The sequence below is a fragment of the Oreochromis aureus genome, linkage group 20 (genome assembly GCF_013358895.1).
Source record: "Oreochromis aureus strain Israel breed Guangdong linkage group 20, ZZ_aureus, whole genome shotgun sequence".
NCBI classification, from domain to species: Eukaryota; Metazoa; Chordata; class Actinopteri; order Cichliformes; family Cichlidae; genus Oreochromis; species Oreochromis aureus.
Genome location: NC_052961.1, coordinates 18,890,201 through 18,906,121, shown reverse-complemented (window position 1 = coordinate 18,906,121; position 15,921 = coordinate 18,890,201). Strand labels below are relative to the sequence as shown.

At 42.7% G+C, this 15,921-nt stretch overlaps 1 protein-coding gene and 1 long non-coding RNA gene across 3 annotated transcripts in view; one reads left to right on the top strand and one right to left on the bottom strand.

The window, feature by feature from the left end:
* LOC120435413 overlaps window positions 1-7,172 on the top strand; it is a 28,947-nt gene extending 21,775 nt beyond the window's left edge. For both annotated transcript variants that reach the window (XR_005609711.1, XR_005609710.1), the window contains exons 3-5: window positions 3,774-3,810; window positions 6,908-6,950; window positions 7,043-7,172. This is a non-coding gene — a long non-coding RNA (uncharacterized LOC120435413). The remainder of the gene's footprint in view (window positions 1-3,773; window positions 3,811-6,907; window positions 6,951-7,042) is intronic.
* On the bottom strand, window positions 3,278-14,724 carry LOC116330800 (protein Wnt-2b-A). The gene is made up of 5 exons (XM_031753241.2): window positions 13,806-14,724; window positions 10,993-11,213; window positions 8,356-8,633; window positions 6,889-7,153; window positions 3,278-4,481 (listed from the first exon to the last, which is right to left on the bottom strand). Exons 1-5 carry the CDS (start codon window positions 13,988-13,990, stop codon window positions 4,252-4,254), a joined length of 1,179 nt encoding a protein of 392 aa, XP_031609101.1. The 5' UTR covers window positions 13,991-14,724; the 3' UTR covers window positions 3,278-4,251.
* Window positions 14,725-15,921: the final 1,197 nt, after the last annotated feature.

The window sequence follows — 15,921 nt, the reverse complement described above, 5'->3', positions numbered from 1 at the left end:
GAACGGCAGAGCAAAGGCAGCAGTTAGTGAAAAATTGGACAATTTGGGGGGTGGAGGTCCAGTTGCAGTGGATCTCAGCAGATAAATCTTTAATGTCATAATCCCTTTTTTTCCACTTAAAGCACACATCAATTTATACTCATGCTTTTTTCCTCCCTTTCTGTCTTTACACTCCTCAGGCAGGTCTCAGGAGGTCACGTAAATATTAGTTTGAGCTCCCTAACAAATCTGCACCTCCTGGTGCTCCCAAAGGCCCTCCAATCCAATAGTGTTTCTGCAAAGCTACACCATGTAATACCTAATGGCTGACACCCACCACATCAAATAGAGGCAGAGCAAAAGAATAAAAGATGAGTGGAAGAGTTGACAAGAGTGTGCAGCTCACTGCAGGCCAGATTTAAATCCAGCAAAGCAGGTGTTCTCCTGAATAGCTTTACCTCATTGCTGGCCAGCCTGAGGAGAGCTTAGCTACATGAGCGAGCTCTTAATGTTTAGGAGGTGTCAAAAGGCGCCAAATCGCTGCTGGTCATTCACAGTGCCAGAGCTTTTCTGTTAATACACCTAAACTTCATGACCCCTGACCTTACTAGACTCCCATTAAACCTGCAAGAGAAAAAAAAAACAAAACCCAAAAAACAGGTTCTTCTGGCCTCGAGGCGTAAACTCATCCCACTGCACACATACACAAACACTTGTATGTTGGGATCCATTGGTCATGATCGGTGAGTGACACAGTAGGAAGGGCCGCCAACGTGCTGAGGGTTTTACCAGACAGGTGATAGGCTAGTTCAGGGAGCAGTGATAGGGTGCTATACAAGCGTGCAGGTATGTACATGTGAATATGTGTGCAAAACAGATCGCATGGACGACACCCAGACCACCCCCAAGGTGGATCTCTGGCTAGATTCCCACCAACAGGACGCCTGTATCGGAGGTGGTCAAGGGAGGGGGGAGGTGGATGCAGGGCAGTCAAAGAGATGTGCCACACGGGGCGGGTAATGATGATGAATTGTGGGGAACATAGTTTTGCTCAGATTAAGATCTGCTGATAAACATGCCCGCCAGGTCTCTGGGTAACCTTATACATTTCTTTCTCTCCTAAATCTACCAGTTTAAGTCAGCGTCTTCCTCCCCACTGTCTCGCTAAACATTCAAATCTCTCTTCAGTGTAAGCTTAAGTTCTGCCTATGTACCTCTAGCATGAGTGTTCACGGATATATATGTAACCGGAGTTCATTCTCTATTCTCAGAGTTGTTGTCATTTGGCTACCAGAGCTCAGACTGACACGCATTACAGCCAGGACATAAGCTTTATAAATCTTTTTAACTGTCAGTACTGAGACACAGGAGTTTAGAGAGCGTGACACAGAGACAACATAGAACAAGTGTTTAAAAGAAAAAAACACTTACAAAATTTAGAAAATGTGTAAAAAACTGTAAAAAAAAACAAAACAAAACAAAAAGAGAGAGAGAGAGAGAGAAAAGTCCTAAGACACTTACAGCAGCGTTTTTCATTATACCAGTTTGAAAGGTCTCTGCTTTTTAAAGAAAATTTAGCTCCATCTGAGCAGCGCTTGTACCTTGTGACTTTACCACAAAGCTCCTCTCAAACCAGTGATCCAAGTCAGGCTACTTGGCCTTGCGGGATTAAAGGATAACTCTGATTTACTACAGCCTAGATTTTATGTTACAGCTTTGGCCATTGTTTGTATTGATTTTGATAATAGCCCACTAAGTTAATTGCCGAGAACTGGAAACATGGCAAGTGCTGCTACAACGTGGGAAAAGGGGGGGCTTCTTTATTTGGAAGTCAGAACACGCTGGCACACCTGTAATGTCAGTAATCGTGAAATAATTCCTTGCTGCACTGGAAAACCAAATGCAACCACTTCCAAAACCTTTCGTCGAGATGAGGAGTGCAGTCTCTAAAATGTGACGGATCTTTACAAAATTGCGTCCTACTTTAGGTTTGTTTACTTTGGCTATTCTGCATCTTACTGTTTGTGTTAGCTAAGCTACCCAATTCAAAAAAATTCCTAAACGCAGCAATTAATTTAGTGAGTAATCCTAACCTACTGTGCCAATAACCAAACAGGAAAGGATCTAAGCTGACCAAAAAAATGATGTATCCTTTAAACCCTCTGTGTTGTTTGATGCTTTATTTGTCCCCTCAGTTAGTATAGCCGCTCTCTTCTCTTCCTGCTGCCTGCCAGCAGCAAAGAGTAATGGTTTGCCTGTCATACTCTTGAACTGGAATGCTCTCAGCCTGGCATCCAGGACACAGATAGACTCTGCCACCGGACGCTGGCACTAGAATAGTCTCGGTGACTGGAATGGCTTGATAAAATTACCCTAAGGGACAATAAAGCTTATCTTATCTAATGATATTGGCCTCCCATGGCTATTAAAAGACCACTGTGGTCTCCAGACCACAGCCTGCAGATGCAGAGAGCCTAGAGATGATCTCTCCGGGCTGAGGAGAAGAAGGGATGGTCTCTGAAACAGCTTCAAGTATTATAACCTTGCATCAAAAAATTGTAATAAGACTAATTTTAGCTGTGGTGAAGAAGCAGCAGTTTAAAGCTTTATCTGTCGGATCTTCCAAAAGCATACACATGCACACTACTTTTTGTTCTTGTATGTGATATCCCGTACATCTTATCAGGAGTCTCTGGACTCTCTAATATAACTGAGACTGAACTGGACAGAGAGTCTGGGGAGCTGAGGGGGCTGAAGCAAAGAAGATTGCTGGAAAAGTATTCCCTTTGATAAGTCGGCCAAGAAGCCTTTGATTAAATGTGGTCCCAGCGGGAGCCCACACTAGGTCCTCTGTGGCACAACCATGTCCAATCACCAGCTATCAACAGCCCCGGGTAATTACAGCCATCTAGTCATTAGCCTGGGACCCACCTGGAATTCCACATAGCGAAGGGTGGGATAGGGCCAGCAGGGGTTGGGGTTTAAGCTGGGCCTTTAATCAAACACTTCCCTCCCCTTGACTGATATCACACACCCTCCCCAACCCACACAGAATCAGCCTTTGTACTAACATATATTGTATTATTAGTGCTCCAGTGTCTCTCAGCTCATGGTAGTAAGGACACCAAGTGTGTGTGTGTGTGATGGCAATAACATGGCACGTTATGACAGCAGGGCAATGTTTACTCACTGTCACACAGATTAGCCCTGCTTTCTTTGTATTATTGCCTGCAGCCTCAATATATATGCTCATCTGAACAAAAAACCAGGATTCCAGTGTCAGACTAATGCACCATATATTTCATATGAACATCTGCTTAGATAAGGCAATATACACAATGTTATACAAGCAAGATGAAGAGCAAAGAAGTGAAATCTGTCTGATGTTGTGGTTTGGTGTGACTGAACGGCCATCAAGGCCTTGGTTTTCTTCATCTTCTTCTCAGCAGCATGCTGAAAACTGGAGTACACCAGATAATCACAGTAATGGGAGCGCTCTTCTCTCTCCTTTTGTCAGCCAATGTAGTGCAGCGTCTTCCTCGGATGAGAAACGAAACAACACTTTACAGCTTAAATAAATCGCTTTAAACAGCTTTTTTTTCCTTCTTCTTCTTCTTTTTTTTGTTTTTGCAGTCGCATTCAAAGTTCCAATAACACAATGTCTATTTCTCTGTCCTCTGTTAGTCCTCTGTTTGGACTGTTTGGCCACACACAGCCAAACTTACACTTAGATGTCCACTCAAATTGCACTTACCAAGTCCAACCTAGTATTCTTTTTTCTTTTTCGTTTTTAGGTAAAAGTGTATTTCCCCCAAAATGAAGCAACGTTATGTGAGTATATGATGTTGTTGTAATAATACTGGATATGTTTGAAGGCTCAGTTAATGTAAAAATTAGTCTTTAAAGCATCATGAAAGCAGCAAACCATTTTTAACCCAAGAACTGAATCTTTAGTGAAAGCCTAATCCACCTGAACCCCAAAGGTGGTATCACTGGTATCACTGTTCATCTGATCCCAGCAGTTCAGTCACAGGACCGTTCACAAACAGGAGCTAATGGGTATTAATTCATATTGACGGGTACTGAATTCTAGTGCTTTCACAGAGACAGGTAGAAAAGCCATGCATTGAGTCGAGGTTGCGGGGAGGGGAGGGGAAGGCGGAGATGCAGAGCACTTTTGGACAAACTTTCCCAGAATGCCGTGTTCCACAGGATATCCTGCACAGGGGAAAGGGGCGGGGTTGCATTGCAGGGAGCGTAGGGGGCGTGTCCTCAGGTCTGGTCCAGCCATTCAGCTCGTTTGGGAGCCTTGCATGTGTGTATGTCTACAGCTTCTTCACAGTCCTTACACTCCACAGAGCAGCACCACTTGAACTTGCACTCGCACTTGGTGATTTGCTTGACTCTCGTGGTGTCGTAGCCACGCCCACAGCACATGACCTCACAGCCGTCTGTGCCGCGCGATGTCTTATTGCAGACCCGTCCGGCTGTGCCCAGGGAACCTGCAACAGAATGGCAAAACAGAATTTATTGGTCCCGTTTCACTTCTCTGCTACTTACTCTAAACAGCTCTAAACACAAGGCTATAGTCAGATATAGATAGGGTTAGATAAATCACACTGATGATTTACAGGTCTAAACTTGTGTATAAAATATGATACACTTGGTGTTACAAGGTTAAAAGTATTTCTGATTTATTTAGATTGATCATAATTCTACTAATTTATGTCATCCTTAGCTACACTGTTTGGCCTTCCCCTTCTATTTTCATATCTGAAATTCATCTGGTCGCAACGTGGCTTCATTTACGCATTGGCTCCTTTTGTTAGTAGTCAGCAAACTGTCAGCAAAAGTAAAACCTAATTCCCTAAAAAGTTAAGATGTTGTGTATGTTTTTTTTCTTCAAATGAATAGATAATTTAGAGACTTGTTTATTTCAGGAAGACAACAGCAAACCACATCCTGTATGTATTCCTGCAGCACGGCTCCACCAGGCTGCCTGCAGTGCAGACCTCTCACCCGCTGAAAACATTCAGCGCATTATAAAATGATGCAAAGGAGGCCCCTAACCATTGAGTGGCTGAAATCCTATATCTAACAAGAATGGGAAAACATTTTTAGATCTACAGCAGTCTACTTAGCTCCCAAACATTTACAGTGTTGCTAAAAGAAGAGGTGAAATAACACAGTGGTAAACATGACTCTTATCCAGATTGTTTTTAAATGTATTGCCAACATAAAATTAAACCTTTAGCATCTATTCATTTTAAAAAGAGACATTTCTCAATCACACAAAGTTTAGCACACCCAACAGCACCCCTCTCGCCAGATACTTGGCATCAAGTGGCAAGACATAACGAGACCCAGAGACAACAGGGAAAACCATTAGGAAGAGCAGGTAGCAGTTAGGTCACGTCTCCCGATGGCTGACCAATCGCCTGCCAAAGCAAATTGTCTTTGGGGAGTATAAAAATTGTGCCATTGAAGGTATGAAGTGATTCTAAATTGGCAACAACTGGCACAAGGATAAACATGAAGGCAAGCAGGTAATGTCAGCCCTGCAGGAGCACACCTGGATCCAATGTGTTGAACATCTGATAAATATCTTTGTCTTGTTTTTTAAGCAACCAAAATCTTTATTAGAAATGTGGCTGCGCAACAAAGAGGTAGAGCTGAATGTCTTAATTATAAAACAAAAACTAAATACAATAATATATGAATATGGGATCAGAGGATAGGTAGACTGTGGTGTTAATGAAAGGATCCTAAAAACAGAAATTTGTAGGTACAACAATTTTCTCTTTTTTTAAATTACCATCTTTAAGTATGTCCTTTAAACAAGTTTATCCTTGCCTTTTCAATCACTATAATACAAATAATAATCTTTTTTTAAATTTCTGCAACAGAACTCAGAGGTTTGATCAGTGCAACATGTTAACCACCAATAGTGAACGTATCGTAATGCTCGGTGTGGCCATTGCCGTTTCATATCGTCTGTGTCTTATGTGAATGTCATCCCAAACGAGATTAGCGCTCATGTTTGGTGTGAGAAGTTCCCTGTTTGAACTGCTACCTATCACAACAAGCTGCCCGTAGAACAACAAACCCACACACACAACTATGCGGTGTTGGTAGAGTGGCCTATAGTTACACTGCCTTTCCCAAGCCACTGCTCCCTTTGAAGCCACCCTATGTGTGTGTATGGGTGTGTGTGTGCGGGTTAAATGGACAGTGGAGCGTGACAGACAGACAGGCTCTCACACTCTGAGGCCCACTTTGGCCTCCAGCTATGCTTAGTTCAGACAGACAGAGAGGGAGAGAGACTGTGACAGACAGAAATTAAATTAGCTGCTTGTGTCCCTAGGCTGTGGATTCCACTGGGAAGGTGAGAAAGAGGGGGAGGACGGATGAGGGGCAAAGGAAAAGGCAGACAAAGGGAGCAAGGGTGAGGGAGAACTGGGAAGAGCTTCTCAGTGATGCGGCCGTTGATGTCAGTCCCCCAAAATCTGTCTGATAGTAATGCATCCATCAAAGAGCCTATCAGAAATGGACATAAATGATCAGGTGCATTGTGCAAAGGTTGATGAAGACATCCCCGGACCATGGGGTCATGTGTATATGTGTGTGTGTGCTGACAGAGACTGACAGAGGTCAGGTGGTCACAGCCGTCAACGGCCATTTCCCCAGGGTACAAGGATATTAGCTTCCACAGACATCACACAGGCTGTGTTATCTGACTACCATTACACACACACACACACACACACACACGGACACACACAAACACACTAGTCATGCATGAGTATACACACAGCATACACATAACACCCCTAAAACATAACACAGTCGGGGCAATCCATCAACATCCATGAGAAAATGCTTCCCTGTCTTTCAGTTCTGCCGTCTTACCTGCTGCTTTGTCTTGCAGGCAGTAATCCGGAGAGCTCTCAAAGTACACCAGGTCATTTTTGGTAGGCTTCCTGAAGTCCTTGTTAGCTACAGTGAGACCTGTCCCATCTTGATTCATCATCACCTCGATAGCCCCGTTGTATTTTCTCCTCAGGTAGTCACCCGTCTTCCTGAAGTCTGACATAGCATTCCAGCATGTCCGTAGCGTGCAAGAGCCGCTCACTCCGTGACATTTACACTCCAGCTTCATGAAGCGCTTCACCGCCTAAGTGAAGGAGATTTTGCAAATTCTCAGAATGCAGCACCACTGCAGGATTTTTTTTTTTATTTTCTTTTATACAAATTATGATATATTTCCTCATTAAATGCACCTCTTACTACACCCAATGTCTTGTGGGTAGTTTTAGCTTTGTCATCTCGGGTTTTGAGTTAATTAGTTTGTGACACGTGGATTTTTTACTGAATTTCCTAATGTCACTGCCATCAGCAAATTACGCAGGATGTCATTTCCTGAAAGAGATGTTTCTACTGAATTTTGTAATGAATCTGATTCACATCGGATTAGAATTAACATATGAAGACAACACCTTTTTCATCTCTGCCTAGATGGTTTCTACGGTGGCCCTGAGAGGTCAAACACACTGCAATTTAAGAAAAAAGCAGCAAAAACACACAAAACACAATGGAAGTGTTTTTTGAGAGACATTAATTTGACGAAACAGCTGCAGAAGTGACAAAAACCAAAACATGTGAATGATCGCACTGAGACAGAATGTTTGGATTAGTGAGGGAGAAAAAAATGCAGGGTAACGTGTGTGTTTTATTCACTAGACTCTAATAAAACTGTGGGTAAACGCTTTCCATTACTGATTTGCTGTTGTACCGTGTTCCAGATTATATAAGAAGTCGAAATTTTAATCTGGAACACCCCCTCAACTCAGATTTCTCACTCACCCCACCAACCCTAAGTCCCAACAGTCCAAGTGAATGTAAACAGTACTAAAACTGTAAAACTTGCAACTGTTGTGTATTTGTGACTTGCTAAATAAGCCATATACAGAGCACTGACCAGGCTCTGTGCATGAACATGCTGCAGCCGTGCTTTTAAGTGAAAAAGAGCAAGTATGCTGCGAGTTCTGAGCTAACCCCTGGGGTTGTTTTTGTGAGATTTTTTCTTTGTCCATTATGTTTTATTGAACTTCTATTATGTTTATTTGTGCTTTTGCACCATTTTTCTATTTTGCTACTGTTTTCTTAAGCAGTCCTTTTAACCTTTCAGGGCCACCATAGTTTTCACATATAGATTCAGTAATAATGTAATTGTGAAAGCCACTGATGATTATCCATTTCGGGAATATAAAACTAAAAGTGTCTGTTTGCTTTTAAATTTTGTTAAATGTACGCTTGAAACATCTGCATCATGGGTTCCTTATGTTCAAATGTTTCTTAATGCAGTCACACACTTACTGTTCTGCCACAGCGGTTGTTGTGCAGGTTCATGAGTGCCCGAGCATCTCGGACCGTTCTCTCTTTGGCATCTATGAATGTTTTGGCAAACTTTATCCCGTAGTTGATGTTATCGCTACAGCCACCCCAGTCAAACTCTCCTCTATCATCTTTATCTCGTCCGCGTTTGTGTGGGTCGCAGTTGCACGTCCTCAGCTCCCCCTGGCTGCAGGCTCGAGTGAGCGCGTAGACTACTCCTGCTGAGGAGATGGCATAGACGAATGCTGCTTCACGGCTGCCTGAGAGTAAAAGCAGAAAACCCGAATGAGAAACAGAGGTTAGATGGGGGTAGAGGTTAGAATAACACAATCCGTTTCTGAATACGGAAACTGCAGTTACTCATATCATGCCATGCAATAGATTCTCTGAGTTCCAAAGACTTTGCAGCCCACATGTTATCATGCATACACAAATATACATAATGCTATGACAGGGCCTAGGTATGAGCCATTAGGACATTGAAGGTGCAGCTGACGGGGCATATCAGGCTTGAAGTAGAGTATAGACCAGCTCTGTTTAAATATTATCATGGAAATAATCCTAGCTGTGGGGCTCTCCTCTGCTCACATAAATTGTTTGAATACAGACACAGTGATACCCCATTAATCAGCGCCAGGGTGATGTCATGACAGCATTATCTACCATTGCTCTGCTCATCTGTTCTTTTCTGGTCTCTTTCGTTCTTTAGAATATGACTCATCTTTTGTTTGGCCAAAGACACAGAGAGAATTAGATATAGTGTTTGGTCACAGTTGCTTTTTGCAGCACCTCCGGGAATGAATAATCCAAAAAACATGGCAGCAAGAGGCATGGGAGCTTCTTTGTTTTTAGACAGTTTATCGACGGGATAAAAACCATTTTTATTTGGTGTCTCTGTGCTCAAAGTTGAAAACAAACAGGAGAACCTGAAATGAAACTGAAATGAGATCGTTATTCTCTATTTCTAAAACTGGCTGCTAGTGAATTTCACAAGCAGTAACTTGGCTATTTGGTCTGTCAGTTTGCCCAGGTCAGGATATTTAAACAGAAATTAGCCATGAAATTCGATAAAGATAAAGGCCCTAATGATTTCACAATCTCGCCCTGAGAAAACAAGTGGCGTTTAACAAAAATCCAAAAATCATTAGTTGGATGGACTCAGTGAACATCATCTTTGACCCTATATTGTTCCGTTCCAGCCTGGAACTGTTCTAAGAACATTCAGCTCCTGAAAGTATAAACCTTAATTGACACATCTTGCTTATTGATCACAGAGTCATCCAACCGTGTGTGCCCTCCTTTTAAAGATGTTTGCGTTTGTGTGATAACCTGGAAGAAGCTAGGATACAGTAATGTTGACTGCATTTATCAGAAGCATTTTTGCATTTAAAGCTTTTAGCACCTAGCTGCATTAGTGAAGCGAGATCTTCTTCTCAAAATGTGTCAAAGGATTAAGTTTCACCAAATGAAAATACCAGCACTTTAGCTAACTAAGGGCGGGACACTTCACATTCACCCTGCTCCTTAAGAGTTTGTGCGATCCAACCTGCATGCTCTGTATTCACTGGAGTGTCCCATTTCTTCTGTGAGGAGATGGGGGCAGTGGGGGTGGGGGGGTTGTATGTGGGAGAGGGCTGAGGAGGGCACTGCTGGTCATCTTTCAAACCTGCGATGTTTGTCTGACAGTGAGAATATCTCTCTAAATATTTACATCTACATTACTGTTTATTCGTCTCCACCCCATACACACACATGCAGCCTTTATCTCCATATCTGCTACTTTTTTTTTTTTCCATGCATCATCAGCCCCCACACATGCTTGGGATAGCAGTAGCAAGCCACGGAAAGTCAGTGATGTCAGAAACCAAGTTCGCAGAGACAAACATCTTTTCGCGCAACCTGCGCCCCGACACAACAGTGAGCAGCTGCTAATGGAGGATTTCCTTTTATGCCTTTCAAAAATGCAACAAAGTGAAACATAAAGCATAATCTATGCATATAATTGTGAAGGATTAGCATCAATGTGACACTCCTTCCTGAGTGACTTGTAGACACAATGCTGCACCCATGCTACATTCAGAATGCAACAATAGTCGTTTAATGCTTGCTACTATCAAAGAAAGCATTTGGAAAAGAAAATCATTATGAATAACGTATCATTTAATCTTTAATGCTAAATCACCAGGCGATTGTTCTCACTTCTAAAGGTCTTCAAGAGGATGAATTATACATACGCTGCCTTTAAAGACTGAAGCAAAAATGTGTATGGGACTGTGCCTGTGTGTGTGCATGACTGTGCAGCAAAGTTGAAATTTCTGGCAGGGGCTGAAAAACCAAATGACGACAATTCCACGTCTTGATGTGTGTGTGTTTATTGATGAGGCATAAGCATTACAACAGTCCATTACTGACTGTAAACACGGCGTACTAGCATACGTAAAGTAGGAAAAGCAAGACAGAACAAAGTGAAAGCAGAAGAACAAAGAGAAGTGAAAGGCAAGTAAGAAAAACTGAACAAGAAAGGTGAAAATGAGGATTCACATAGTCACAATCAGAGGTTGGCTTCACCATCCATTCCCTCTGGCATCACATTTAGTTTCCACACACACGCAGACTTACTCCTCAGCAGGACACGTCCAAAGACAGTGTGGTCACGGTCCAGTGTGCTGCAGTTCCATCGATGGTGTCTGAACTGGTGCTGGCACTCTCTGATCCACTCTTTGGTTCCCTCCCCAATTGCCTGCATGATGTCAGGGTGGCGTTGGCAAAGCTGCCGCTGCTTGTTCACCAGGCCGGGGATGTTGTCACAGATTACACGGGCACCGAGTGCGCCGATATACCTACGATAAACAAACAAAAGGGGGAAAAACGCATTTAGAGCTATTTCAAACTGAATCCACAATCCCCTGGCCGTGCGTATTCAAAAATCAGCAGGCAAGAGCGATTGATTATATATCATAATTGATTGAAAAACCCTGGTGCCCTTATGCGAACATGTAGGCACAAGTGGAAACGCGCACCTATAGGTGGTGAGTGGCGTAAAGGAGAGCTGCAGTTCCAGTCCTCTGTAAGTCAGAGTTCACTACACTTAACAGTTTAAGGTTTGCGAGTAGGAGGGGAGTGGAAACCATTTACTCCGCTCTCCAAATAAATAAGCACTTAACCTCTCCCCACAAGACCTGTGTGTGTACGTGTGTTTAAATGTTTCCCAAAGGGATAGTTGAAATCATGCTGTCACAAATCAGAGCACGAAGTCTGGGGCCTCCAATAACCCTGTCAAACTAAGAACCCATTTACTCACTTTATTCCTCTCTGTCCTCTGCCTGATTGCTCTCATCTTGCTCACTGTTCTTCTGCATGCCTCTTGCAGTCTCTCTCCCTCGCCATAATAAAACAGACTTTTACAGTGTCCTATCAAGATAAATGGTGCATTGAGATTGCCCAGAATAAACTCTAATTGTGATAGGCCTCTCGGTGTGTGTGCGTGAGCGCGAGACCTCTTGCAGCTTGGTGGTCACAAGGCTTTGGCGGTTCAGTGAGGAGAGGCCAGGGAGCCTGTAGCTGTGTGGTCATGTTTTATGAGGCCGGGCAAGAGGATGGAGACTGGAGACTCTACACTCCCCAGAGAGGGATTAGAGGGGAGGAAAAAAAGAACAGAGTGCTCATCAAAGGAAAGTGCCAGAGCAGCAATTCACACTTAATTTTCTCTCTTCGCTCTCGCCCTCTCTCTGAGAGTAAGGAGGACTTGTGGATTTTATAGGATAGTAAATCATTATCCACAGGTCTAAAACAACTTGCTGCACTGTGGATCACAAGAGAAAGACGACTGGGAGACATGGTGACACCGAGCTCTGCTCTGATTTTAAATGACACAGCCAGAACTTGTTACTAATGCAAAAGAAAAAAGAAAGAAAACAGAACAAATAAATATGAAATTACTTTTCTTTTCTGTTACATATAAGGAACCCAAGTCAAACTTCTGGTAGAGGCATGCACACACAAAGGATGAATGTCAGCAATGCACACTCACCATCTCTGTTTTATTGTCCCCTCTCAATTAGTAAAACAAAGTCATTTCGGATGAACATTTACAGCAATTTTATTGAATTAGACATATTATTTTGTTCATTTCTCAAGTGGCTACAGCAGCCCATAACATTTTTTTGCTCCCAGCCTAAGGTGCTATAGCTCCTGATCTGTCCCTGTCACCACTCAGCAGCGATCCAACCAAAAACAAATACATAAATAAATATAAGGAACAGTTAGAGGAAGCAGTATATCTCCTACACACTGAATCCCACCCAAAGTCAGTAATGCCAAGTCAAAGCCTCTACCCATAACTGCTTTCAATCTACACAAACTATTAGGCATTCCATCATCCCTACGCCTGCCCACACACAGACACTTCTCCTGTAAACACACTCACAGGCATGGACATTTTCACTTATGTTAGTGCGCAGGCAGTGAGATATTTTTTAACCCGTTCGCCTACGCTCTGCGCGGCTGGTTTGGGTGGTGTTTTAGTGAAGTCATGTGTGTTTGTGAGTGGTACCTGGTGAATTAATGACTGCTGTGCCTTGTCCAATGCGGGCTCCAGCTGAGCCGAACACGCGCTCAGCCAACAGCGCCGACATAAATTACGTTTATCGCTCTATTATTATTACTCAACATGGCAGGCCAGCACACCGACACGAAGAAAAGGCATTTTAGACGCAAAGAAGTTTGAATCTTACTTATGAACTCATACAATTTTCTTTTTCTTACTTTAACGTCCTGTCGTGCTCTTTGCTCATTTTCGAGTCAGTTGAATTAAATTGGATGATGACAGAAAAGCGCATTAAGAGTTTTTCTTTACACTCGCTACCTCGTAAAATCAGTCGTAAGCGCACTCTTTAGTGGCAGATATCATATACGACTATTACAAGCCAGCTCAATAAGACTATGCACAAAATTTTCTAAACAAAAAAAAAAGAAAAGAAAGGAAAGGAAAGGAAAAAAAGAGTATTAAAAGGTTGCCATCAATTCTGATGAGAAAAGCACTGTCAGCTGTACAGTGCGTCCGCGATAATAAATTAACTGATCCAAACCCTCAACCCTCATAACCGCCTTTTCTGTTCGCCGCTGGAAAATTAGCTGGAATGAAGTTTTTTGTTTTTTTGTTTCTTTTTTGCTTTTGCTTTCGGAAAAATGTTATTAAAATAATCTTCATAAGTTACACTTGATCTCGCTTTGGATCCCTGAACAGTTTTCTAGGGAAAGAAAATAGAGCTGGGTTAGAATAATCCCTTATATTTTGTGGGCATTTTAAATTTTATTATTTAAAATTGTTATGCTAAATTATTATTAGCATAATAATAATGATGATGATACTCTAGTAAATAAATCAGTGTAGCAGGTAGGTAGGCCAGTATGTGTGATGGATGCAGACTCACCACCATGAGGAGTCCACCCGAGGCGTCACAAGCAGCAGCAGTAACAGACACGCGCAATAAATCCTCGAACTGGCACCGGCGTTCTGGCATGAAGAAGATCGGGGTGAGAGTCTAGCTCCCGCCGGCGAACCACAGCGCTGAATCTGAGCTGCACGGAGACCGGGAATCCTGTTTAACCCCAACATGACTTTTCCTCACTTTTTTTTAGCCCAAGATGCACCAAAAAAGACAAAAAAAAAAAAAAAAAAAAAAAAAAAAAATCAAATCTCAAAAGAAACTCCAAACTTCACTTGATATTGTTAGGTGTGAGAGCAGCCGTACAGCAGGGAGGCCTCATTATCCAATGTGCGGCTTCATGTAGCGCGGCTGTCAGCAAAGAGAGGAGCGCGTCGTCGGTGCCATGTGCGCACCAGACTCTCCACTGAGAGCTTCTGGATGCCAACAGGAGGTTTACCTGGAGAGGCGAGCAACAAGTGTCGGTAGTTAGTTCCCGCACAAACACTTATCCTTGTTTTCGTTTTGTTTGTTTGTTTTGTTTTTAACTTGGTTCAGGGGCAAAAGTAGGGTCCGAATCAGAGCTGGAGCCAAGTGTTTTCAGACGAGAGACTGCGGTTCTGTCGGCTGTGTGCTGGGTCGGATGCTTGCACCGGATCTCTCCTTTATTAGTGCACGGTGGACAGTGTCCGAGCTGAGAGAGAGAGGGAGAGAGAGAGAGAGAGAGAGAGACATGAGGGAGGGCTCGCCGCTGATAACTCCTCTCGCTCATTGGGCAGAAGAAGGGGTTACAGAGTTTGACGAGGAACGAGATATTAAAAAGGATGGATGGAGAAAGGTGCGCGCGTGTGTGCGTACGTGCTGGCTGGAGGGGTGGTGATGATGCTGAGGTGGAGAGGGTCCTATTGTGCGCCGTTGATCCGTGACCACAGACAGAAATGATTAGAACTAATGATGGCGCCTTTGTTTTACAACCCTGTAAAATCAGATAATTCAATCACAAAAATATTTTACTTTTTATTAAAGGCGTTTTCGACTTTAAAGACAAATGTTTTAATGTGTTTGTATATATCTTTAAAAAACACATATTGTGTGCCAGTCATTAATAATTTTAGTGACCCAGTATTGTGCTGTTTCTTCTGTTTACTGTTGGTTATTATGCTGTTCCTGCCCTTTTCAAAAACTTCATTTTAAAAGATCGATCATAAAAGAGACTAAAATAAACCTCCAGCCCAGATGAAAAACGATTATCATATATTGTTATTAATTACAATGAGTTGTAGGCTGATAAATAAATAAAGTAGTTCAGTGAGAGAAGTCATTATACATATTATTATATTACGCCTAAATATTTATGAAATCTGCACCACTTAAAGCCGAGCAGAAGTAAAGGAGAAAAAACAGGGAATGTGCGATTAGAAGAACAGAGCCAAATCGTCCAGTGGAACAGCACTATGGCTTAAATACGAACCACATGTGTAAGTCAGAGAGTGCTGAGGCAGCGCTGGAAACACACACACACAGATTGTGTCTGGAGTTTACCACCCTCACCTTCATTCCCATGTTTGTTTGTGCGTTCATGTTGTCTTCAGTTTTTGGCCGTTGTCCTGTCATCCTCTCAAATCGCTCCTGACAGATAAAAAGACCTCGGAAGCATCCAGAGATCTTTCACAAGCTCAAGAACCACTTCTTGACTTTTTGACATGCACAAATGCAGTTTTCATCAGCCCGGAGCTGAACATTTGTAGGCCTCTGACGTTGGAAAATAGGAATACCGCAGTTGCTTCAGCTGACCCCATTAATTCTAGCAAACGTGTAAACAAATCGGGAAAAATCCCTGTCGGAATTGAAACTATTAGAATTAGCAATAGCTGCTGCAAAGTGTTACTTCTTCAAAAAGCTTGAGAAAACAGTTCCCCGTGTTTATGCCAAAGCTGGTGTTAAAGCTAAGCTACTTTTGTAGACATTTGTATTTCTGCTTAGAGCTGGCCAGACAGGCAGCTACTGTCTTTGTTTTCAGAGAGAAGCACATGCACGACCAGACAGAGCAGAGTGGGTACAGGTTTGCGAGAGGCGGCGAGGTGAGGCAAAGAAGCTAAGCTCTGGCGAATATTTGTGCGAT

Excerpts from the sequence above, each read along its gene's own strand:
- LOC116330800 (XM_031753241.2), bottom strand. The coding sequence starts at position 13,990 with ATGTTGGGGTTAAACAGGATTCCCGGTCTCCGTGCAGCTCAGATTCAG. Across the intron at positions 11,214-13,805 it reads CGGGTGGACTCCTCATGGTG|GTATATCGGCGCACTCGGTG; the intron begins GTGAGTCTGCAT and ends TGTTTATCGTAG. Across the intron at positions 8,634-10,992 it reads TGGACGTGTCCTGCTGAGGA|GCAGCCGTGAAGCAGCATTC; the intron begins GTAAGTCTGCGT and ends TTTTACTCTCAG.